The sequence below is a fragment of the Cheilinus undulatus genome, linkage group 11 (assembly GCF_018320785.1).
Source record: "Cheilinus undulatus linkage group 11, ASM1832078v1, whole genome shotgun sequence".
NCBI classification, from domain to species: domain Eukaryota; kingdom Metazoa; phylum Chordata; class Actinopteri; order Labriformes; family Labridae; genus Cheilinus; species Cheilinus undulatus.
This window is the reverse complement of record NC_054875.1, coordinates 27,365,327-27,391,598: the sequence shown is the minus strand read 5'-3', so window position 1 is coordinate 27,391,598 and position 26,272 is coordinate 27,365,327. Positions and strand designations below refer to the sequence as shown.

Sequence of the window (26,272 nt, the reverse complement as noted above, 5' to 3'; positions counted from 1 at the left end):
AGATTAAAGTCAAGAACAATAAAGAACAGAACCATATAAGCAAAAATAGCCCCGATTCAAGTCAAAATATGTTTGAAAATTTTGCTCTACCATGAAAGAGTCCGTTTTCACCCTCATAGAGTCTAAGATATTAAATAGTTGTAAGCTGCTTCAGCCAGAACATTTCTCTGCATATTCCTTCTGTGACTTTTATTGTCAAACTTTTAACAAGCGTAGATGTTTTGATGATGAGCAGTTCACACTACAGTAAAAGTGTGACAGCCCACCCTGTTCTCCCCTACACCCCATGTTAAAATGCAGATTTTTTTTTTTTTACTTGAAAACAAACATGTTTAAAGCCAGGTATACAAAATATACAAGAACAGACCATGTCTTTATGTGCACATGTTCAGTTTTTCTCTAAATTTGTTGTCCATTTTGGTTTTAAAAGGATACCATAGAAGAATGACTGATATGACTAAGGGCCAGCATGGTATATCTGTTTGTCATTAGACTTAAGTCCTACCTCACCTCCAACTCTTTGTTTGTTACTTGGCTAAAAGTCAGTTTGAGACAGTGTTGTCAGTACTATGGCCTCTGTGGATTGGCTTCAAAAGCTGTGGTCTAAGTTTATCAACCCCTACTGGCCTAGGGCCCTATGCAGCTGCCTGTCTTGCCTGATGACAAGCTACACTTCTGATTTATGGGGGCTATAACATACTGTATAAGATCAACAGAATTTTAATACTCATAAGAATTACAATAGCTGTCTTTTCAAAATCTTTCAGTATTACTTTAGTTTAGATGTTGTATTTTGTCAGTGTACAAGTGAAGAGAAAAAGTTAAAATTTTTGTTAGAAGCAATGAACCTCATAAAGCTCCTGTGAAGGACTTTTGGTTTGCATAAAAAATTTGGCAATCCCTGTAGAAAAAAGTATCATCTTTTATCTTATTGCTGATTTAGTCTTGGACATTTTAAAGTGACTGACAGGCCTTAAAAGGCACTTTTAAATAAATAGTCTTTAACATCTTGATGGTATAGTTTGTTTTAGTTACTTACAAAGAGGTTTCAGTTTTAAGTCTAGGTCTTAATCCTAAAAACTCCTCACAGGAGCTTTAATGTTATATTTTTCAAAGATTCCCCCTTTACCTTTTCTTTTTTTGTGTGTCTGTTTTTTGTGGTTGTACATTTACATTCATGTTTAAGAAGGCATAGCACCACAGAAAAACTCTCAGAAAAGCTTAAATAAAGCATGTAAAGGTGGTTTAAGAGACAAAAAACCCTTGAAGAGAAAAAGAAATTTTACCAGAATTTGCAACAATTAATAAATCTGACACATATAAAGGCATCAGAATATCAAATGAATGCTTATACCATGTTTTTCCATCATTTTATCAATGAAATCACTGTTGAAATAGGTTTAATATTTTAAAAATGTCACATTGACCAGTATCAAAATGACTGTTTTGTCTTTATTTTTCCCTTAAATTTATCAGATGTTGCACCATTTAAAAGCATTAAAGAATTCAGAATCATGACAAATTCATGACTTCAAGTCAGAATTACTACATTAGGCGTTTTGACATTTAATGCCTTTTCAGGGCCTGATAACTTTAAACATATCAAAATCAGAAGAACACCACTTTCTTAAATATTCACACAACTGGTCAAAGAGTTAATTTTTACACATTTGATCTCTGTGTTTTTGTATCATAAAGTTTGGACTCAGTTCTCTACGGATGTGAATTTTTCTTTATTTTTCACACAGCATCCAACCTAAGAGCATCAGTTGTTCTCTGGCTTTATGCAGCAGGCTAAAAAGTCTTTATTCACATGCAGCAGTAGCTGGTCAGATTACTAAACAGAGATAGGACAGTATACTCATACGGCTGAAGTCGATCCACAAAGGTTTACTAATGTAAACAGACTAATCCTCCCATAACCCTGAAGCAGATAAAGCATAACAGAAAACTGTGCAAACAATGCAACAACACTACTGTAGTATGTAGCACTAACACACTGCCTTCATTGTGTCAAAGCCAAGCGGATGTGTGTTTTTTTCTCTAACTGGGGCAAACCCCTACTAAGTCAGTGTCCCCTCGAGGAATACTGCATTAAAGTATCATTCAGACAGAATAATAGTTAGTAAAGGCACAGAAGAGACTTTTACACAGACAGGCTGCTGGTTCACTTGCTCACATCAATAAGAAAAATGTTCAACACTCAAGGGAAATTTCAACAATGTACATTTACAATTTTAATCATTCGACTACCATGATATATACAAAATGTTCCCAAACTGCAAAAACTGGATAATTGGTTCTTTATGTCATTTTTATGTCTGTAAGTGTTGGAAATGGCCCCAAATCAGTGATAATCATTTGATAAATTGAATTTAATCACAGTTTCAGGGCCAAACAGGCACAATGTGATTTAACTCCAAAATAAGCACACAGAAAGTCATACAGCACCTTTTTATGTATATATAAAACATCTATAATGCATTGCTTTTCTATTTTCTTACTTGAATCTGAAAAGTGTTAATGAAACAAAATGTCTTCTATCAAATAAAGCGCTATGTGTATAAAACATGGAATGAAATGCTTCACAAGTTTTTCAGTACTCGTTTTTTTTCATTGATTTTAGGCTTGGGGAAAACATTCATCTCAAAAAGTCTCCATTTGATCCATTTCTGATGGCAAATCTTAAAAATGGAGAGTGTGAAAACTCAGGTGAAGTACTGCAAGTGCTTTGCTTTCCACTCCTTTCAAGTTATGTAATTGTATTTTTCACTTTTCTTTTTATTTAATCAGTTCCTCTCAAGCTAGCTCCAAAACTCTCTTGGGTTTTATTTAAAATTTAAGTTATCTCCTCCTCCTCCTTCCCTTCTTATAACTCTCTCCATCTCTCAGTATCCCCCCAGCTTTTACTTTTTGTAGTTTCCAAACTGAATAGCCAGCCGGTCGCTGACACAGCGGAACGTTGCAGGCTGCACCTCCCAGTAGTTGACAGGGTTCCCAAACAGGCTGATGCCGTTATAGAACGTCCTCTTCATCCCGAATCCTCGAGGGCAGAAATCGTCCAAGCCTACCTGGTTGATGTTGTTAGAATGGAGGTACACCACCTAGAAAATACAGAAAAGGAAAGGTGAGAATGGCAGTATGTTTAATGTCAGGTCTGGGATTTGCACGCTTGACTCACCTGCAGGTATTTCATCTCGGGTAGACCTTTGGGAACACGAGTGAGCCTATTGTTGTCCAGATGCAGCTCTCTCAGTCTGGGGAGGTAGGACAGGCTGCCGTTCTCTATGTTACGAATGTGGTTAAAGCCAAGGCCCAACCTGGAAAAAGTGAGGAAAGACAGAAAACAGCCCATTGCATGGTACATTAATTTTTTTAAACCACACTGCTAATTCCATGACACATATTTTGTAAAAGAGGGATGCTAAGCCAGGTGAGAACTAGGTCCAAAGCAGCCTGCCAATGCTGATATAATCGTAAATTATAACTCGAGAGGTGTAGAAAGGAGGTAAATGTACACTGGAGTGTAAATAAGGGACAAAGAAGGCCTGTTTTTTATTAGAAAAGTTAAAATGATTGCTATTAAAAGGCCTATTTGGAGAAATCTGCTAAATTTACATGTAGGGTAACTAGATTAGATGAAAGTGGAGACTGCTTTTTAACCTGGAGTTAGAAGCCAACTCAAACATAAACTAACAGTTATTATCCCGCTTTTTAAAGTGTCAAAATAATTCATACTATATCCCCTGAGGGCTCTGCTGACTAGGGCTGTATTTTTCAAAAACCACAGGATAATTGCAAAAATTCCCCCCAGGGTCAATAAAATGGGTTATGGTTAGAAGTAAGTGTGATGTTGATGGATAAAATGTGCTGTACCTGTAAAGGTTTTTGTAGCGGCTTAGGTCCTCCAGTTCCACAGCCTGGATCTGGTTGTGGTCCAGATGGAGCTCATGAAGACTGTCAGGGAGATCTGAAAATAGAAAAAAAAAAGAACATAAAGTTTGTATCTGACCCTCTCCCCCCTTAGGATGGATTTTATAGTTTAATCATTACTGTACTGTGTCCTGTACCTAAAAGGGTAGTTCAACTTTTAAACACATGTCCTTGTCAGTTTGTGAACAACCCTAAAAAGAGAAGAAAATATTGGCCTCATGTGATTTCACAGGTTTTATGCAGCATCACTCATGTTTACTCACATTGTCTGCTCAGTGATGCTGGAAAATCTAAATAACCTCAAAGAGCAGACAACTTGCTGAATGCTCAATTTTGTTGTCTTTGTAAGGACTGTGTCTGGATAAACTCCCCAGTCACCTCCAGCTATGTGTGGCTGACCAATGTTCAAATTCTTGGCTTATTTGTGAGACAAAGTTAGGCTTAGTCCCAATTTTTCTTGAATACAAACTGGGCCTCATTCACCGAAACCTCCCCACAATTTTTTTAAAAAACTTTTTCAAATAAAGACCCTAAAGAAAATCTATAGCCTGCTCAGACTGAACTCTTCTTGTCTGCTATGATGGCACCACATCAGACCATGCAACAAAATTTGTGTCCTGGATAACAGACCAGCAACACTACAAGTGTGATTCTGACCAACCATTGCATGCCATTGTAGCAACTGGCTGTGTCCAAAATCACTCCCTGTTCACTATATAGTGCACTATATATCTAATACGCCATTTTATAGTGGTGTCCGAATTCTGAGTGAGCATTGTTATTCACTATATAGTGCACTCATTCTATCCCACAATACATTTTGAAAAGTAGTGAACAACCGATGCTCACTAGCCCAGCAATATTTACCATCATGCATAGCAGTTGCTGCTCTCAAACACGACGGACGAATGAGAGGAGCACAGGAACACATACAAAAACTTTATTTAATACTTTTTGTTTGTTGGTTTTGACCAAATCTGTAAGAAAATGTTAAAAATTTAAAAGAGAATAACTCTGAGGATAACAAGGCATGAGACCATTACCTTTATGCAAAAATAAGTTACATTACACACAAAAGTTTACATTATTTTGCCACTAAAGACATAAGCTTTTTATCTATTAATATTTTTATTTTGGGGGGGGGAAATACAGCACATTTAGTACCAGTTTTCAGTGAAATTCTACCGTTAATTTTGATCCTCAGCCGTTGTCATCGAAATCTATGAGCCATTGTTGCTAAACGTTTTAATTGTGAGACGGTGGTGATGTCATTGCTGGCGGCTGGACTAGCGCCCGAAATCATAATTGTGTTTTGCAGTTGAGTCTACTATATAGTCCACTATATGCTGCTCACTGTATAGTGGATTGTCTTCTTAACTGTGCACAAGTTCATAGGTCATGAGGGAGGCGGGTCAAAGAGTGTCAATCATGGCTTTAATAGAAGCACTATGTGATTCTAGGAGAGGGGTCTGGCTGCAGACTGCACATTTCTGATGGCCACTCTCACAGACCCTTCATCTGAGACGCCATATATCTCAGAAAGGAAGTGCTGTACAACGCATTTCAAATTTTAGATTCTTTTTTAAATTCAACTTTATTTATAAGCAACATCTGGCAGTTATATTTATGAAATAATTACACTGCAAATATTACAGACTAAGAAACATTTCATTAAAAAAAAAAAGAGGAAAAAAGGTCAGAAGTCTAATCTGGAATTAAATTATGTATAACCAGTTTAAAAGTAGTTAGTCCAACGGCTGCTTGCTTTAGCTGCATTAGCTTTGGCTAAAGCTAACATAGCTATGCTACCTACACTATCAACGTTACTACATAAGACAATCTATTTCTGTAGCTTTAGCAACGGAGGCTTTAGCAAACATAGCTAAAGCTATTATATCTGCATAAGTAATGTACCTATGTAGCTTACATAACTGCTTTGTGAGCTTTGTTTTAGTTATATTAGCTTCGTAGCTACGTTATCTATAGCTAAGTTAGCTTAAGTAATGTGAGCCTTATGCAGATAATGTAGATACGAAGCTTACATAGCTGCTTTGTCAGCTTAGCTGTAGCTAGATTCACTATGTAGCTCCATTATCTATGTAGCTTATGCAGCTACATAAACTACGTAGCTACATGAGAATATTTTCATGGAGAATGAGCTTTTTCCTGTGAGCAGATGGTTTACTCGGCTTTATTCAGGTTTTGTAGTTAGGTTTTGCAGGTCAGGTTTCGGACTTTGTACTTTTGGTATGCTAACCATGACCTTAATCCTTAACCCAACTCTAGACAGAAGTTTAATCTGATTTTATTTTAAAAGAGAAAGGGAGTATGTCCGTTCTGAGGTTTATGGTGTCTCAGTTGAACGGTCTGTAAGAGTGGCTGTCAGAGATGAAAGGTCTTCAGCCAGACTGTCTTGGGATTCTAGCAGTCTTGTGCTCGGAAAAGAAGAAAACTACAAAGAAAAACTATTGTGGACTCGTCCCTGTGTATCAAGAAGAGGACAGTTTGGACTGTCTTTCCATCAGATAAAACTTGAGGTACGAATGTGGAAACATATCAAGAAAATTAGTCCAGTTAGCCTAACTATGCTAGCTTCACAGTCAGTAAACAGAAGATCTCCAGAGAAAAAAATACTGGGTGTAAAGAACTGTATAATGTTAGTCTGGTAAATGATGATGCAACGATAGGGAGCAAATTCTGTCCCCTTGGTGAGATCAGGAAATATGTCATTGACGTCAGGTAAGGGTGTCAAACTTGATGGATGTTTTAAAGGAAATTTATGACATGTCAGTCATGCAAATTTGAGGTCATGGGCCATCCTGGACACATATGTGATTATGTTTGTTGAGTGTTGAGTGTTTGTGGTTCTTGAAATACACATCCAACAACTCAATCGGGCCAAACCCTGTCAAAAAAAAAAAATTTAGACTGACCCTGCCACTGGACCACATTTACATTGAAATAACTCTTAAAAAAACGTAATCTTTATGCAGATTCAGAAAAAGTTCCATGTTCAGACAACAGTCTTTTGATAAAAACTGCTATGCATAGGAGTAAGTAAAACTAAATACACTGTAGTGTACATGCCAGGCCAGTAGTTGGCGATGTTATTTTGTAATAAAAAAACAAATATTATTTCTTCTTCTCTGGAGTGGTGCAATATAAACACTGGTAACAGGGGAACATTGGTGCTGACTGTAATGAGGTGGGGTTACTACTTCAAGTGACTCTTAACAACAAAGCAAATAATTTTCAAGTAAATGTTGACTGGTAGTGAGCAGCACGACTAGAACTTGCCATTTTTACACTCCTCCTACTTGCACATGGTTGTGGCTGAAACTGTGATGCACATGTGTGCAAGCCTCCATTGCCAGAGGGAACTTTGTGTTTCAAGTTTACACAACAAAACAAGTTTGCACTGTATGACCCGTTTCTGAAACTTTCTGTTTTCACTCGAAATGTCAGAGTCTTCTGAAGTTTCACTTCTGAAGTGGATTTTTAGAAATAATTCCCTCCTGATTCTGCAAAAATAAATAAATAAATGAGAATCCTTACAGTAATTTCCCTTTACTTTCTGTTAAAGCTGGTTGGCTGCTGGTTTCTTTAAATGCACAGTCGTAAGGATGTGATTTCTATTTCATAAGATGATAAACTTATTTAGAGATAAATACGTTGCCAGTGTTTGCTTTGAACACATAAATCCCCCATTACCTTTGGGCACTCCTGTCAGCTTGGCCTCTGATATACGCAGATAATTCAGTTTCAGTCCCTTGAAAGCTCCAGGCTCAAATCCACTGTTCATGATGGGGTTTGCTCCCATTTCTGCAACATGAAGGAGATATTTGTGGCATGAAATAAAAATACAGTCTCTTTAATCTTCAAACATTCGATGCCAGAGGGTATAGAGAGGCAAAGACAGCGGTGAGCACCACATTATAAAGCCTAGATTTGATGAAGTCATCTGCATTTCTGACCTATGCAGTTCATGCTGCCCAGTCCCGCAAAGGCACCAGCTGCAATCTTCTTGATGCGGTTCTCATGGATCCTTAACTCAACCAGAGAGGCGGGCAAGTTCTTGGGGATGGTGGTCAGCAGATTCTTAGAGAAGTAGAGTTTCTGCATGTGCTTCAGAGGGACAAAGGCTCTGGGGTGGACTTTAGAAATATGGTTATTCCTCAGAGACAGACCCTGAAAAAACAAGAGTAAACACAGAGAGGCTTAATCCAACTCCTACTTAATTTTATTCATAAAAATACTGCAACAAGACAGTCAAAAATAGAAAGAAGGAAAAGTAAACGGATGTCTACTGAATGTGTCGGGTTGAATAAAACAGATGCAGTATTACAGCAGACCGTCTCCTCCTCTGTGTTGGCTTGAAAAAAAATTGCGGATGGCTAACATAAGCGAACATAAACAGCTCTCAATAGAGGTGTTGTTGAATAATGTCATGTCTGAGTTTCCTTAGCTGCCAGACTTAATATTGCTCTTGGTCAGCAATCTTGAATGCGGGTCAAAAATGAGAAAAGCCTTTTCTAACTAAGCAAGGCAAGGATGTGAGCTTGAATACTCCCTTTTGGCCTCAGGCTCTAACTTAATACAATTAAAGCTCTCAGAGTGCTGGGCGGTGGAGGGTGAAAAAAGAAAGGAAATAAACCTCTAGAGGAAACAGGGACTCATAATGATATTTCACACTGGTGCAGCCAATACAAGCTGAGCTAACACATCCTTAAGAGGTGCTGATTTAATGCTAAGAAGAGCTTAATAAATGTGAGCAGTATGAGTGCATCTCTTACGTATAAGTTAGTGAGGCCTTTGAAATCGTTCTCTTTCAACTCTGTGATGCGGTTGTTCTGCAGGTCCAGGAACTTTGTGTCCTGAGGAATATTCTTTGGCACCTCGGTCAGCCCTGAGGAAAAGACCAATAAAAGCACAAAAAGTAGTCATACCCCATTTAATGCTTCCAGAGGAGACTGTGAACCAACACCCTTAAAACCAGTGAGTAGACATTCAGGATATCTTCGTCACACAAAGACCTTGGAAAATAAATAGTCAGCGCATGTTTGAAAACCATCACAGAGCCTAAAAGTCAACCAAATCACACACCCACACAGCCTAAAATGAGCACTCTGGATCTCCACATCTATTATTTTAATGAGAAGTAGACGTACACACTACTGTGGAGGTCACACAGACGTCACAGCAGCACATAACTAACATTACAGGTTTGTCACTGACAAAGACTCACACATACACAAATTCCACTCACACAGATGGTGACAGCAGATGTTTTCCATCTGGTCTCTGTCAGGCAGAAGTTGAAAAGGCTATGTGTTAAATACCACAGGCAAAATCACTGTAAAATAAGAGAGAGGGAAACAACACTTACAGTGCTAACAGTTGAAAACCTCTCTGTGTTACAGTTCCTGTGAGGATTATAAGATGGTTTTGAAATAGACTGATTTTGACACAGATTCCTCTTTATGAGCTACAAAACCAAACACAACCACCAGCTAAGACTCAAATGGTATCTGTTTGTTAATATGGGTCACAAACATCAGCAAAAACCCAGAGCTACACAAACAAGTTTTTATGTTAATTACAAAATTATTATCAATTAAAACTATCAAATTAATAAAACTTGAACATTTTTATTCATGTGAAATACTATGTGGTCTTAAAACTATTCTTAACCCTTAGAACCCCAAGCCAGTTTTTGCTATTTTTGTCTAACCTGTATTTTTTATGAAAAAACACATGTAGAATCTCAACTCTTTTGAGCATAATAAAGTTAGAAATCTATTTTTCAAGACAACCTGGCATATCAGAATATGTATGCCGAAAGTATGTAAAATAAATGTAGCAAAAGTAATATGACCACAAAGACCAAGTAAAAGAACGAAACGGAAGTTGAATCTCATAGAACAAATCACACCCAGATCAATGATGACCTAGCCTTTTCACGTCTGCATTTACTGTAGTTTTTATAGGCCATGTCTATCAGGAGAAAAAAAAACACTCAAACAAAATAATAGCAGAAACTATCACTACTATTTATCTCTGTAAAAACAATTCATATTTTACCCTCATGCGCATGAATCCCATATTAGGAGTTCAAATGGCATGTTTTTATTATTTGGGCGGGAGATGACTACTTCTTTCCTTTTACAAACTGGCAGTTCTTGTTTTTTGTTGATCTTTGGCTGGCCCTGACTGATCACTTCTGCCAAGAAAATAATATAGGAAAAAAGTGGAATATCATGAAGGGCCAGGAAGTTGTTGTCTTTTACTTCTAGTGTCAATATGGAGGACTGATGGCAAGACTTCTTAGTTTTCATTGTGAAATATTAATGTAATAATGGATTTAGTAATGTGGGTTTGAAGCATCACAGCTCTGAATAAACACTGAGCTTCGCGCCTGGATTAAAAACATTCTGGAAGAAATACAACTGCTATTAGCCAACTTTAGATTGGATAAAATACAGAGATCCATCTCGTGGTTTCAGAGACACTGCAAACAACGCATGCGCTGCTGTTCGGATTGTAGATGATACCGCAGGGTTTGGAGGGTAAAAAAAAAAAAACCTGAAACTTTATCCACCTTATATCTGGGGTCAACTGTCAAGAAGATTATAGGTGGAACTTCCAGTGAAATAATGGACTTACAAAATATGTTTTCTACAGGTGGCTAACTAAAGTGGCTAATCACCAATGGTGGCTGTTTTGAGAGGAATATATCCTTGATTAAGCTTCATTTTAAATCAAATATCCAAGTAAAGATTTTCTGAAATGTCTGAGTTCTGGTACCAAATGGACTGTTTGTTTTTGTACAAATAACTAGACAAAAGTTTAATGTGTCTTTAATAGTGGTGCTTTAAAAATCCAGTACATTTTAAAGATTTATAATTAAATTAATTGATACAGAATTTTGGGTCATCTGACCTGAAGAGTTGACCACATGACTCATGGATATTAATGAAGTTCATATATTAAAAGAGGGAATTCTAACTAAACTAAAAAAAAAATACTAAAGCTGTAAGAGGACATACATTCATACATTTCATTTTCCTGGGATTAACAGTTGTTTTTTCAAGATCTTGACTAAGTTGGTCACACACACTGGACAATTTTATCCCTGATCCTTTCATGTTTGAGCTCCTGTGTCTTGGATTTTGTGCTTAGATGGCTGGGGAGGGCAGGAGTCACAGCTGCAGCCAATCTTTGGGCAATCAAGATCTTCTATTTACCAACTTGTGTTGAGCCTTCAGACGTTTGACTCAGGGAGCTTTGCTACTGAAGTTTTTGGTGATTTTTTCACTACGCTAATACATTTTTGTCCTCTTCTCTTGGAGTGTCTCCTACTTCTACCGGTGCTTCTATCTGCCACCAGCCAGCTCGCTCACCTTCATTTTTGCACAACTACCCCCTGTTAAATAAACTCCTTTTACTTTCAACCTTGGCTTGTGCTCTGCTGCCAGGTCCCAGTCAGATATTTGTCCCAGATCCCCCTCAGTTATCAGGGAGCATGACCAGATTTAAGGCTTATTGCAGTCAGTTAATTGTATTGCATTGGTGACAATATAAATATTGTGTAGGAACCTCCCCAATCCAGAATCATAATTATAAAGCATGTTTAATATCTTTGATTTCAGGTTGGGATGCATCTGTCAGGATACCCACAATAGCCAATGAGAGGCAGCGTCACCAGCCAGATGTTGCATAAAACTATCCATACCATGTCTTTAGCCAGGATTTTTCCAATCTTTGTCTTGTCTTTTGTTTTTCACTGCAAAACAGAATTCACACCACAACAGTTGAAAACATCTATCAAACTCAGTATTTGTGTTCCTCCTGAAGTAATGTCTGAACATGCAAGTTGTGAGCGATCTTATGTCTGGAATCGCCACTGGGAAGTTGTTACAACAAACAGCAGGTGTGTCTCCTGTGCTGGGCAAATTATCCAGTCTGTGCATTTTAGAGGTTTGGTAATGTAAAAAATCAGTTGAGACTGTCCTCAGGTTTGTGGACTCCCATGCTTTTCAAATCAGCTAAGATTTGAGAATCATCTGGTGAATAGCAAGCCTAACTTGTCTTTTAGATGTGATAACAATGTTAGTTTTATTTTGATTAGGAATCAAGATCTGCAGTTTACTCAAGATCTTGAGAAAAAAAGCATTATCATTATAATGTAGAGATAACAACAAATAGGCCTAGATCAGAAGAAAACAGAAAAGAAATAAGAACAAAATGTAAGAAAAAATTAAAAGTCCAAAACTATTAAAAACTGGGTGAGTCTTGAAGCCACGTATTGTTTTTTTTTTATGAGCTTTAATATTGGTTTGGAAACTGTAACTCAAGCTAAGAAGTGGTGAAAAATTTCACCAAAACTATAAGTTCTGCTTTGTTTGTGAATATTGTTTGCAGAGCAATAATTCACTGAGATAGACAATAGTTTATACTGGGTGCACTACGTTGACAAATCCACCTGTATTGTTCCACTCTCTCTGGAAAAGTGACTCAGCACACACAAACACAGAAACCAGACCTCATTAACGACACCACATCACAGAGCCACGTGGACGTGCGCGTCTGATGTGGCCACTGGAGCAGACAGACTACGGTAAGAGAATCTCGAAACCTCGACTGGACTGCGACCATGATGCAACCAGACTCGTTGGAAAGAGAGAGAGAGGGAAAGAAAGTGCCAGCTGTCCCACTGGGATCCAGTTTGCCACCAAACCACATCTGACCCACAGGACTCTACCCAGAGCTGTCCATCCAGAGTTAACTTTAGATATATGGCTTTGGCTGAAGTGGGCCACACCCTCCAAGTCACCACACAGGATCAAACCGTCAACAGCTCCCTGTGACATTCTGTCCAAACCACATCCACTCACAGAAGCAGAGGAACTTCATGGTTTCATCCAAGATATTAAGCCTGATTGTGCCTACAGGGAGCAGATATAAATTAATTAAAGTTGTAAATTAAAGGTTCAATCTCAGGTATACTTTTTAAAATTATAAACCAAGCTCTCTATGATTTCCTTTCCTGAGTAATAAAGTTATAACAGCTGCTGCTGTGGGAGCTCCAGGATATTACCAGGTGCATTCATGTGGTTGGAAATATTTACCTGCAGCTTTCCATGTGCATCCTGCCAGCTTCAAATTTGTACACCTGCCTCAGACATGAAAAGAAACCTGCAAAAACGTCCACCGACACGCTCATTATCTCAATCTCTTAAACCCCCTGAAACACCAAAACCATAGCACTTTAACCATATCTGCCACCAATCTCCCAGCCTACACCACAAACTGAGAAAAGTAGCACCCTCCGTAACCCCAGCGCCCCTCAACACATACACCCAAACATAATGCTGGGATGCACGTTGAGAGGAGACAGACGCCACCACTAAAATACATCTGTTCTAAATAAGCACTTGACATGGCTGAAATTATACGCTTCCACATTTACCCACTGCAGGCAGTAAGACCAGGGACAGTAAATATATAGAGGTTGTAAAATGATGATTCGACAAAACCATTATGTTTAAACACAGGCAGCCTATTAGACCTATACAGCCAGTACAATGTGAGGAATCTTCAGATCTGTAAATATGACTGAATGCCTGTTTCTTCAGGTCCTGTAAGAATAGACGAAGGAGAACAGCAGACATTTTTATATGCACATAGTTGCAACATTGTGAGCCTGCTTTTTATAGAAAAGTGACTAAAATTATTTCAAAGGCAGACTGTTAAAAAAGTCATTACAGTCAGACTGGATTTTTCATGAAAGTAAAGTTTTTTAACTCATGCCACTTAAACCAGAAAATAATCTTCTTCCTTTTGAGTACGCCTCATTGTTACCTCTCTAACTAAAGTCTTTTTCTAGTTAAGGTCTATAATTATTACTCTATAGCCAAATATTAAACCAGCTGTAGAGATAAACACAACATGTACCCTTCACTTTTAATCCTCTCTTTCTTCTTAAAATCCTTTCAAACTAAGTCATTCATCCCCCTCATCCTGTTTGCCTGTTTTGGGTTCCATTAAACATCCTGTCCACTTCCAAAAAAGTCAAGAGAAACAGCTTCTTAGGGACAGCAAGGAAATTATTAATCATATGTCTCCTCCTGCTTCCACTCCTTGTCTGCTAATGTTTCTTTCCAGAGGTGCTGCACGTCCTCAGCCCCGGGCAAACAGAGCCTGACAAATTTTAAACCACAGCAGTGGCTCAAAATGTGCAAAGTTTGCAGTGACAGTACGAAACCTCCCAAAAAATGCCACATCAGACAACACAGGGATTTTTTGTCTTTTACTGCAGCACTATGTGAGACTATTCACCAAAAACTTGTCCTGTACTGGCAAGAGTACGAGAGTGATGCTGACAATCACTGTATGCTTTTGTCAGGACGTTATCTGCTACCTTCATGATAGTACATGAGTTTGTCAGGGAGGCAGGTTAGGGAAAGTCAGTCAAGGATGCTTGCCATCAAAAGATGAGAACAACAAAGAAGAAACATCTGTGGACTCATCTCTGTCTATCAAGAAGAGGACGATATGTTCTGGCTATCCTTCAAGTAGAACTTGAGATGTGAGTCTGATGAGATGATAGCAACATTAGGCAAGTTAGCCTAGCTAAATACATGTATGCTACCTTCTACGTTTGCACACATGAGGTCCCCCACGGCAAATGCTACCTTGTTGGTCAGGGTTAGAATAAAAGTCACAGACCTCAAATTGGGGAGTCAAACTAGACACAAGATGCAGGAAAAAATCCTGACATGCCAGTTTTCATGATCGGGGTCATGGAGCATACTGGCCATATTGATATGTCTATAAGAGCATTTGGGACATCTCTCATTCTAGCTGCACTGCTAAGTTTTTCAGTAGTCATTATTATCACTGTCATTATCACAGCTGTGATTTATGATTGTATCAATGTATGTGTGATAGATCAGTAGCACTGGTGCTAGTGTTGTCCGTTGTTACCACTTTCTGCCTATTTTGACCCCTGTTAACCGATTTTGCCACTGAAACAGCTTTGGACACTATTACCCATTATGCCACTTATTATTTCACTGTCTTCCTGCCAATTTTTGCCATTTAAGCTCCAATTTTGTCAATTAAAACCCATTTTCACCACTTTTGCTGCCCATTATGGCCACTGTTAATCAATTTTTGCTACTTTCTGTCTATTTTTTGCCTCTGTTAACCCCTTACAGCCTCTTTTACCCATTTTGCCACTTTTTAATCCCTTTTCACCACCTTTGCTGCCCATTTTTTCCTCTTTTGACCCATTTTTGCCACTTAAATCCAATTTCACATCCTTCACTGCCAATTCTGCCTCTTTTCACCTATTTTTGCTACTTTTTAATCAAATTTTACCAAATTTTCTGCCCACTCTGCCACTTTCTCCTTGTTTTTGCCTCTGTTAACCCCTTTTTGCCACTTTAAACCCATTTTCATTGGGGTTTACAAGGCTATATACAACGTCATCAATACAGTTTAAAATATTTTTTGCTTTGATAAGAGTGGTTACAAATCAGGAAAAAATAAATATTGTTATCCCACTAACTTTACAGTGAACCATGGTTTTACTGACACAGTAGACCCCCAGTTTGGCTGGCCCCCAAAACAGCTCACTCCTTTATGCTGCCTTGTTTGGAGATTAAAAAAAATTAAATTTCTTAACTTTTCTTTTTATTGTGTCAGAATACTTACGACATAATGGTGATTAATGCTGGCTAAAAGACCTCAACAGGCTCTAGAGTCACCACTGTTTCTATCACTCTACATTCACCTTCTCCTCTTTCTCTCTTCTTCTCTTCCTCCTGCCTCCACCTGACTCTTTTTTCATCTCTTTCTGCATCCCCCTTCCCCCCAGTATCTACACACAAAGTCTGGAACACAAAATCCCTCAAAGGCATGCCTTTCCCAGCCTAAATACACTGGCATTATCTCCAGAAAAATATTCCTCTTTCACCAAAGGGGGACTTCATTCCCCGGAGCTATGAGAGTCATGCAAGTCTCAGGTCATGCTCACCAACTCAACTCATTTGCTTTCCTGTCAGAACCTTTTGACACAAACACACACACACATATTTAGAAATGATGACGAAGCACCACACACTCCTTCACACAAACTCTCACTGACCGAGGTCAGAGCACTGTACGACTCGGAGCTGACAGTGGCAGCCGAAGGGACACATATGGATGTCAGGAGGGAGGATCTCCTCCACGGCTGAGCCTTCTTCCTCGTCCCTCATCATCATCGTCATCATCTTGTCACTGTCCATACTGTCCATGGCAAAATCCCAGAAGCCTCTCTGCTCGAAGGGCAGCGCCGAAGAGTGGGGGAGCAGCCGGGCCACGCATAGTAACAACAGGAAGCAGAAATGTGGCAACATTTTGAATTCACGCACCTGGGAACACACAAGGGAGTGAAAAGGGAGTGATGTAAATCAATGTATTCAATCAGCCACAGGTTTACTGGGCGAGACCAACTGAAACATTCAGTTAAGCCAGCCATAAATAAATCTTTCATTCACATAGGTGTTGTCCCCATCTTATGGCTGTTTTGGAGACAGCAGGTTTGTTTTTCTGCTAAATTGCACTAGAATATTCTTTACCCAATTTATTCATAGAAGTATACTAGAATATGCATGTGACAGAAACAAAAACCAGGCAAAGCATGCAGCTACATCCCTGTGTATCAGTTTTGTTTTCTAACATAGTTAACTGTAAAATTCTTCAGGATTTTATACAAACAAGCTTACTACACTGAGCCCCAGTGACAACCTCATGAAGTAGTATCAAGCTGCAGACCATGAGCCCAAGCCCCCGGCTTGACAAAGCCCCAATCGTGATGAAAGAGACGTGAACAGAAGCAACATTGGGGGGCATGACTTATGGGATGATTATTCTTTTATGGAAATAAAACTTCACACTTGGATGCTGGTTAAGCTCAATTGACGGAGCAGGTGCCCATTTATGGAGGCTAGAATCCTCAACATACTGGTTGTGGGATCGATTCCAGGTCCCAGAGCTGTCTGGTGCATGTCTTCCCCCACTCTCTTTCCCCATGCTCCCTGTCTCTCTATAGTTGTCCTGATGTAATTAAGGCAAAAAGGCCCAAAAATCCCAATGTAAAATTTCTGCATTATAATGTTGCAATAAATAATGTCTCTGTTACTTTTTACACATAGAAGTGAAACTACTGTATTTGAATACTTTATATATAAACATTTAACATCACCAGAAAATCCAGTTTGAAGATAATATCTACTTTTAGCTTAACATCAATGAGAAGTGACACAAAACATAAATGAGACCTGCCTTTAGGTCATTTATGTCATTTTAGCTTCTTAAGAATTCTTTCCTACATTTGTCCATATTTCAGTCTTTGAATCTTTAAAACTATTCAGGTCAGGTATGGGAGCATATGCTAGTTTGGCACTTTGCTGTGTCAACAAACTATTGGGTATCTATATAAATAAATCTGATTTAACTATTTTGAGTCTCTATAATGTTTCATAGAACAGCAGCACTTAAGATCATCATCAACAGCTGATGGCCAATGTTTACGGACTTGGTCTACTTCTTGGACAAAGCCTTTGCGTAGGATCATCATCATAACTGCTGGATGCTACTGACTTCATGTGCAGTTCGAAAAACTGCAGATCAGTGTCCACTTAGGGCCTCATAAGTCCCATATTAACCCATTCTAAAATGCCTAGTTTTACCATAGACAAAACAATGTTTACAGACAGTACTCAGATTTAATTTAGTCTGAATAACTTATGCGCAGACTATATCAGGAATGCTTCAGAAACCAAACGGTGGCTGGAAAAGATAAAGGTTTATGTTCTTCTTAACCATTAGTTTTTGGCTCCTTTTTAATTTAGTGTAGCACTTACTTTAAAACTAATGATCCTGTTGTTGGAGGATAATGCAGAGTTTACTTTTTAGTCTGGCTTGACCAATTGCTGACTAAGACACAAAACATTACATGAATTACAATGCATACCAAGCCTATTTACGATTATCAAATCATCGCATCTTCTGTTTCCAAATGGCAGCAGCTGAAATGTTTAAATTTAGTACTCACAGTCTATGAATTAAACGACCACAACCTAAGAGTATTGGTTTGTTTCATGGCTGTCATGCCAAGGAGAAGGGGGCATGAGTTTGAGCATGTAGGTTGGGGAAGCATGGAAAGGGGTCTAACAGCAAACTTTCTGCCTTTTGCCTATGCATAAACTCTCCAACAGGTCAGCTTAGCCAGGTGCATAAAGGATTTAGCTTGGAATAATAGTCAGTGGACTTTGTAATATTTTGAAATGGTCTGCTTATTCTTAATTACAAAGCCCTACTGTTTATACCACACCTCCCTCACAGGCAGAGCAGGAGCTGGAGGCTGGAGAGGAGGAGAGATGGACTCATTTCCCCTGGGGAAACTTTCCAACATTCAAGTATGGGAAGGAAAGTCACTTAAACCACAAGTGACACAGTGTCACAGTCTGCTTCCTGCACACCCCAGGAGAGCAAGTCTCTCCTCACCGGCCAATCAGATAGTGTTAAGAACATCACCCTAGCGGTGGAAAACTTTATCCCCGCAACTGAGCAGTGTAACAAAGCCACCATTCATTTAGAGGGAAAACTGGGTGTGCATGTGCAAGTGTGTCTGTGTGAATGAACATGTGCCAGCATGTCATGAAACACAGACGCAGTGATGTCAGAGCTGCTAATTGAGGTCACCAGACATGCTAGCATGTGCGTGTCTGTTTGTTCTTTCTTCTTAAGCCTTACTGCACTGACCCCGCTCACACTTTAACCACTCAACCTAATATCTCATGCCAAGAAAAACAAATTATTACCAGGCCAATTGATCATTACAGGAAACTGTGACCCTTAACCTGCGGCTAATCCTATGAACTGAAGCACAGTCCTTCAGTGGACCCTGGGTTGACCTAAAGGCTGATAATCTCTAACCTTGCATTAAGTCCTTCTGTGATCCCCAGCTCTGTAATCCTGCTGCTAGAAAGTATTGATGCTGATGTTTAGCATGCAACAGGACTTTACAGAGAAGTTTAGGCATCCTAGAGAACAATACTGTGCTTTCATTGGTAGCAAGGAAAAGCAAAGTTTGGCTTTCAGAGTTATTAGGTCCAGGAGATGGATAAGAGAGAGTCTGAAAAGAGGGAAGGAGATTGATGAACAACAAAAAAACCCGGCAAGAATTGTAGGGGCAAAGCTTGCAACCTTTGAACTGTAACATGTGCCAATAAATCCAAAATATTTCTGAACATTTGTCACCTGCTTATCTCAATCCCATTCTCATAACTTCAACAATTATGAGGCCTTTATGCTACTTTATTCACTTTTAGTCCCAAGAAATTTCCAGCAGCTCTGAAAGTTCACAAGATTTGGGATGGCTTAAAAGGGAGGCTGCAAAAATAAAGTTTGAAGGGCTTTTTTAATGCTGGAGGAAATGCCTCTCATTCCGTATCGCATGAAAAATGCTCTCTAAAGCCTTTAAATTACAAAAGTAGATCCCAAACAAAAACACAGAAAGGTCCTAGTCTGTGTGCAAAGAATGTGCATCCCAGCATGTGGGTGATGACTTTATTAATCCATCGTCAACGCCTACTGATTTTTATTCCCTAACATACAAACTGTCCTAGATTATATAAGTGGCATCAAAAGTTATTGTTTTTTCTTTTAAGCTGCTTACGCAATCCACTGCATCTGCAAGGTGTTCATGCTCTATTCAGACATATAATAGTACAATTATGTAGGGAAACTAAAATCAGTGAAACAAAGAGCCTGTGCATGATGTGGACCTGGTCTGGAAGAAAACTGGCCCCTGCAGTCTGCTCTCTACAATAAAAATAGCTGCCAAATTATACCATTTTGCAAGGAAGAAAAAACACCACTGGCCTTGGCTCGGCCAGAAGAATGCAGCCAAAAGGACACAGAGAGGGCATATATAGTCAGCATCACACAATGACACGCAATCACACTAAAAGAGCTGGATATACAGAGAAGACACCACTAGGCTTATTTATACACCTACAATTTCTGCAAATTGAGCTTTGCAACAATATGGGAGGTAAACAAGGGTTTGACGTAAATCTAAAAATGTGGCACACATGCTCTAATCAGTGGAGACATTTTTCATCGGTCAAACCCAAGATTTAGCAGACAGAAGTAGAAATATGGCAGAAGATGGATATGGTGTTAAAAAAAGGAGAAAGAACAAGAACAGACTCTCATCATGCAGGAAAAACCATGCAATGCTTTCCTGAGCACATCCTGATGATATGACAGGACTCTCTATCCCACAATCAAGCAGCCTCTCTGGCTGTAATAACTACTTTATCAGGTGTGTGCGTGTTTATATTGATCTCGTTGGCTTCTTCCAGCTAAGTGGTGAGCAGTCACATATCCGGTCTGAGACAAAGTCAAACCAAACCTCTGGTCCTAATTGTTACTTCCTCAGCCCCATCTTAAATCTACGAGTGGTTTAATGCATTGGTTCTCAACTGGTCTAGCATCAGGACCCACCACCGTATCCTTAAAGGAAAATCGCGACCCACGGTTTTGCAATCGTATCTAAATGCTTTTAATGGAAAAACGGTGCAGTATGGATTAGAAATGGAACAAAGGATGTAATGAAACATAGGCCTGAGACATATCCTCCAAAATAAAAGTACATCACAAGATTTTTTTTACTCTTTTTTTTCCCAGGCACACTTTGGTGACCCTCTGAAAATGGCTTTGCAACCCACCTTTGGGTCCCAACCCACCAGTTGAGAATCAATGGTTTAATGGACGGACGGACAGCTATTCTGGTCTCGCTTGCTGTGTTTGTCCCAAAAATGCCTCTTGCTTAAACTGACCAATACTAAGACAGAGATATTCTCACTGTTTCACCTTGCATTTGCATCTGGCTGCATCCTGAGCACACCTGTAAATACCTGTCAACACGTGCTACTAAAGGACACCACAAGGGCACATGAGGGCTAATGTCATATTCAACTACCTACTGCGTGGGATGTAAACTACAAACATGGAGACATTTGAGGAGGTAAATAAAATGTTAATTCTGAGATGAGAGCGGACATAACATTGAAATCAATTATAAATAGTAACATCAGATAAGCTCAGGCTGATGATTGGTGGTCAGGACAACCATCTACACTTTGTTTCGCCAATATTTTAGATTTTTAACAAAGGTAGTAAAGTGTGGCTACAACTAAATCCAAATGACTGGAGGTTGGTGAGATGAGCGTCAACTGAGGCAACACGGGTAATATCAGAGTTTAATGTGCTAAACCATGACAAAACTGTACTGAAACAGAATGGACCGCTTTGTGTTAACGGACCAGATGAGCACTGTGGCACTGCTTTTCCATTCTCCATGAGTTTTTAAAAAACTTTTTAATATTTTTTGCCTGAATATTCCACTATTTTCAGGACACAGAAGTAGCTTTAGAGTTAAGAATGTTTATATTTTCACAGACAGAGTGCTTAGGGTGGTTGTAAACAGTTCAAAACATGGTCTAGTTGCTAGTGTTTTTCCTATGTAGAAATCCCTCTGTGCACATGATGTGCAGTTAACAGCAAGTTCATCTTCAGTCTAAAGGATCTAGCAGCTTCAGCATGAATCTAGGGCCCTAACTTGGTAATGCTTCTGAAAGGGAGTGAAATCCTGCAGCCCCATTCGAAAACTCTGGCAAAAACAAGACTCTCCAAAAGAAAAGGCTTGAGATTTATGACAATTCATAAAAAAACAGAAAGTTTAACAATCACATAATTGTGTAATTTCCAGGTATTCACATACTTTTGGCAACACAGTCTGTCTTAAACACAACCTTAAGCTCATTTTAAAATCCAAGAAGATGAAGGTTTTTCTTACTGTTGCAGCATATTTTATTCTCCTCAATGAAAAACAAAGAACTTGAGGAAATTCCCTTTTAATATCAAAGGTGTGTCAGCTTATGCTCACACATACATACAGTCACAGTTCAAACCACCTAAGGCAGTTAAAGCTGTCACAACAGGCACTAAAAGACAGATTCCTGTATGAAAAAAGAATTCCAGCGGTTAAGTATTAAATTTAAAAGGTGAAAAAGAGGATCAGGGAGGGAGACAGAGCAAAGAAGATTTTGGTCTGTCATTAAAGAGATGTCAGCTGAAAATATAACGCTGCAGCGTTCCTGATGAACCATCTGGTGAACAATAAACCCAAGTGCAATGGTTGTTTGAGTTTCCCACACTCAGTTGTCTTAGATTAGCTTTACATTTCCTATATGCACGATCCATCAAGTGCTGGGTGCTTGTCAGGCCTCGCATACACCGCAATTACTTTGATGGGAGGAGAGTTCCCACAAGGCCGCCTTTGCCCCCGTCAAGCTAAACTAACATATATTTAAGCTATATGCTCCCTGGGTTGCCAAGAATAATAATTTTCCCAAGAAACAAGTGTTTGGTCTCCCATGACCACAGGAAGAAAAGGTGTTTTACCTCGTGTCCAGTCATAGAAACTACCAGAAGCCAACTTCTCTACTCAGAGAAAATTTGGATTTCAATAAAAGTAATATCAAATTTTAACAGGATTTTTTAACAGCTGTTGATCCTGTTTGTGTTTTCAGGAAAAGTTGAACCATTTAGCACCCTCAGAAACCAATCAGGGCTCATGTTATTGATCATGTCATTCAGTGCTGGGTCATTTAACTCTGCCTGCGTATGAGCAGCAGCTCTACTCCTGAGCGTCTGCTGGCAAAGCGTCAGAGAGCTAAGGTGGGGCACAGAGCTCACCAAGTGTGCCAGCTGGCGCCACACTGCGCTGCATTGGCTGCCGCCACGTCAACACTCAGGTCTCATTAGTATAACTTATTCACTAAAAGAGATCACAGTGCTGACAGTGCATTAAATATTCATATCATCTTTGAATTGTGTTGCAGGTAAAACCTCTAATTTTGCTTCTGTGGATGTTTGATGTTTTTCACCCGTGTTTGGTGAGCTTTGCATTTTTCCCAAACCCATCATGCTATTCTGGACGGGATCCAAGCTGTTATAAACTCAGAGGCTTCCTAACCACAATGTTAGAAAACTCATATAAATGTTTGTTTGTGGGAACGCATGCTGACCCATATGTGCAATCAAACACACATTCACTGGGAGTAAACCAAGTGTGTATTTTGTTCTCAAAATCTGACATCCACCTCCAAATTGATCTGGTCATTCGGCTGACCTTCCTCGTTTCCTGATGCCATGTCTCCTTCCCTCCACACATGAACACACACAGACTGGCACACACATGAATACAAATTCATGCTAGAGCTAGGCGGGTCCAGTAGGAGCGCTCGGGTGGAGTTAACTGCCCCAGCGGCTGTAATTTGGTGACTGCTGTCCCTAAAAAAAGGAACTGTTTGGCAGTTTCTCTGTTGCCGCCAAGCTTGGATGTGGTGTCGAGTTGCTCGACTGTGCAGAGACAAGTGCTTGACCAGTGAGGAGCAGAAAGCAAAGCGACGCAGGAAGACAAAAAAGGGGGCAAAATCAGTCAACAGTAGAGGCATAGCTGAACTGAGCATCCATGCCTGTGGGCTGAGGATCATCGCTCAAAGTATGTGGACTATTCTAAAGCTTGGGCCAGTCTTAAGTGGGCTATGAATAGCTGGTGGAAACAATGGCAGTCTTTTTGTAAGCAAAATGAAGCAATCACAGTATTTCACTGTCAAACATTAGACAAGAAGATCAAATTTGAATCCAACTGTGAATGCTGAGGAAAATACATTCACTTATTTTGCATAAAAATTAGAGCCCTTTGCAGGAGGAACAGAAAGCTAGACACTGTCAGTTTGAGAGTAAACTATGACCTGAAATAAGGAAATTGGTGCTCAGACAGCAGGTGCAGGGTGGTCAGCCAACAGGCGGGCTAATAGGTACTCAGGCTGTAAAGTCAGGAAGCAGACAGATTTAGGCCGTTACTTTGGCTCCACTGTCACTGTTTTGTTTGTCTTTGTACAGTAATCCTGACTGGTTGGATACAAATGTCTCATACACGGCAGTCAACCAACACAGGACATGACAAAATGAGCACAGGACAGAGCAGGGCCACAGATGAGCCTTTCCATGCATGCTTGTTTGCTCTCTTATTAATGTTCAATGTTTATTTTTATCCAGGGACAGTGTGCAATGGCATTGATCATTCATACAAAGTAAATGAAAACATGGTTGCACCAGATTTAGCGAGTCGCTAATTTCCATCTGTTGTCCCACATAAAACTAACACAAAACATACATAAAAGTACCACAAAAGTACAAAAGTACCTGCCAACTAAGGAGAAAGTAAGCTATAATCACCTTCCTGCAAAATAAAGTTCCCCAACACATTTAAACCAGAACACAGTGAGTACACAGATGCTGGATTTAAGGGTAGCACAGGCTCATGTGTACCAAACTGGGAGCCTTGATTGGCACGTTTCACTGTAATTATCCTCCCTAAATGACGATGCAGGAGTGAAATAAAGAGAGCCCTGCCTTACGTTCACGTTCTGTGGAGAAAATAAGAGCTCTCGTGGGTGAAGTGAGCGGAAATAAAAGTTGACTTTAATATTATCCCATCCACTAATCACTGCTCTCATTGACAGGCCTTTGGAGACTCGTTGCGCCATCTCGTGGAAGTACAGAGTTATAACAGCGTCAGTGGTTTCGTGTAACAGGTTGCATTTAATTGACGATAAGAGACGGGTATTTGGGTGTAAAAGCTGCGAGGAAGTGAATTAATGGGCTATAAATTTACAAAAATAAATAAATAAATAGGAGGGAAAATAACAAACAATTTTTGCTCCATTGAAATTTTAACTTTTATCTATGCATCAAACTAGTACAAGAAAATAAGCAGACAAGTTCACTTGTATTAAATTTAAGCTAGGCTATCAACTTTAAGCTAGGCTACGTGTTTGTAAGTCAGACACACTTTGAACTCATAAAATATATTTTGTATGTGGTAATATATTTCGGTAATACAAAAAGAACCAAGAATATTGAGTAAGAAAAAAGTTTCCCAAATGTTGCACATGCAGTAAAATAACTCCCTACCTTGTCGGCAGAAATAGGATGCTAATTCCAATATATAGCCTAATTGACGTTTTCTTCCTCGGTGCGTCAGATTATCCTGGAGATATTTTTAAAGTTTCCTATATTTTCATCACATTGAGGGATTATTGCAGTATTTCCCCGTGCTCCTCTGACATCCAGCTGCAGCTCGTCTGCACACTGTGCTACTGCGATGCAAACCGTGTCAGGGCACCGTGTGTGCTCCTCTCAGCCCAAACCAAGGAAATGACTGGAGGGAGCAGGAGGGGGGGTCAAGCCCATAAAGTTAACAAGCCAGCCTCCTTTCTCCCCTTTCTGGATGGAGGAGGGAAAGGAGGAGGAGGAGGAGGAGGAGGAGGAGGGAGGCCTGGGTAAAGTGCTTCTGTGCCATTATGGCAGCTGGCAAAGTGATACCAGCAATGTCATCTAAAGTTGTTAATATTTAAATAAGAATACTTCAGCATGAAATATCATAGAAAACTGTAACATCATCATTAAGAAATACGACATTATTACATTTACCTCCAGCATGAATTAGCTTCTCATATTATTGGTCTATATTTGTCAGATAAGGTGATTAAACACAGATACAAAAGTACAAATGTACTAAGGATGTTTACAAGAAGATAAAAAGAAGTGGAGGAGACACGTACTTTGTGTCTGAGCTATATAACTCTTTTGGCGGATAATTTAAATAAAAGACATAATTTTGAAACTACCTCTTACAGCACAAGCCAGAGCAAAGCTTTGTCTGAAACATCTCAGACAGACTGAACAAATTACCATATACCAACAGTGATGTGTTATTGTGGCTGCCTTTACCAAATATAAAAGTCAAGAGTAACAAGAATGTGTCTTCATGCAGTCATATTAAAAAACCTTAGAAGTTGTTATTTTTCAGAGTAGATCACTGTATTTGTCTGACTGGTGGTCTGTTCTTGGACTGTATTAGGGTTAAGACTATAGGTGTCATAATTGATCAGTAGCTAATTAATATTGGACAATTTTCTTTAAAATACACGATCAGTTGATCATAGTGGATTATTGTAGTCACTGATGCTTATAGTGTGGTTTGACTGCCAGCAAATAAGGGTGGTGCAGTGGTTGCAAGAAAGTGCAAAAGGGATTCTGGTCTGAATCCTGCAGACAGGATCTTTCTGTGGGAAGTCTGCATGTTCTTCTCATGCATGCGTGGGTTCTCTTCAACACACTAAGGACTTGCTTGGTTAATTGGTGA

At 39.3% G+C, this 26,272-nt stretch overlaps 1 protein-coding gene across 1 annotated transcript; it reads right to left on the bottom strand.

Annotated features, from left to right (window-relative positions):
- Positions 1-1,468: 1,468 nt before the first annotated feature.
- bgnb (biglycan b) lies at positions 1,469-25,247 on the bottom strand. Its single transcript, XM_041799440.1, has 8 exons — positions 25,039-25,247; positions 16,085-16,352; positions 8,727-8,839; positions 7,908-8,121; positions 7,645-7,755; positions 3,877-3,970; positions 3,182-3,320; positions 1,469-3,104 (listed from the first exon to the last, which is right to left on the bottom strand). The coding sequence occupies exons 2-8, from the start codon at positions 16,335-16,337 to the stop codon at positions 2,907-2,909; spliced, it is 1,122 nt and encodes a 373-aa protein (XP_041655374.1). The 5' UTR covers positions 16,338-16,352; positions 25,039-25,247; the 3' UTR covers positions 1,469-2,906.
- Positions 25,248-26,272: the final 1,025 nt, after the last annotated feature.

Bases quoted from the DNA above. Each gene is read 5' to 3' on its own strand.
- bgnb (XM_041799440.1), bottom strand. From the start codon at position 16,337: ATGTTGCCACATTTCTGCTTCCTGTTGTTACTATGCGTGGCCCGGCTG. The intron at 8,840-16,084 runs GTCAGTGAGAGT...TCTTTTCCTCAG, and splicing joins CGTACAGTGCTCTGACCTCG to GGCTGACCGAGGTGCCAAAG. The intron at 3,321-3,876 runs GTACAGCACATT...CACTTTTTCCAG, and splicing joins CGCTACAAAAACCTTTACAG to GTTGGGCCTTGGCTTTAACC.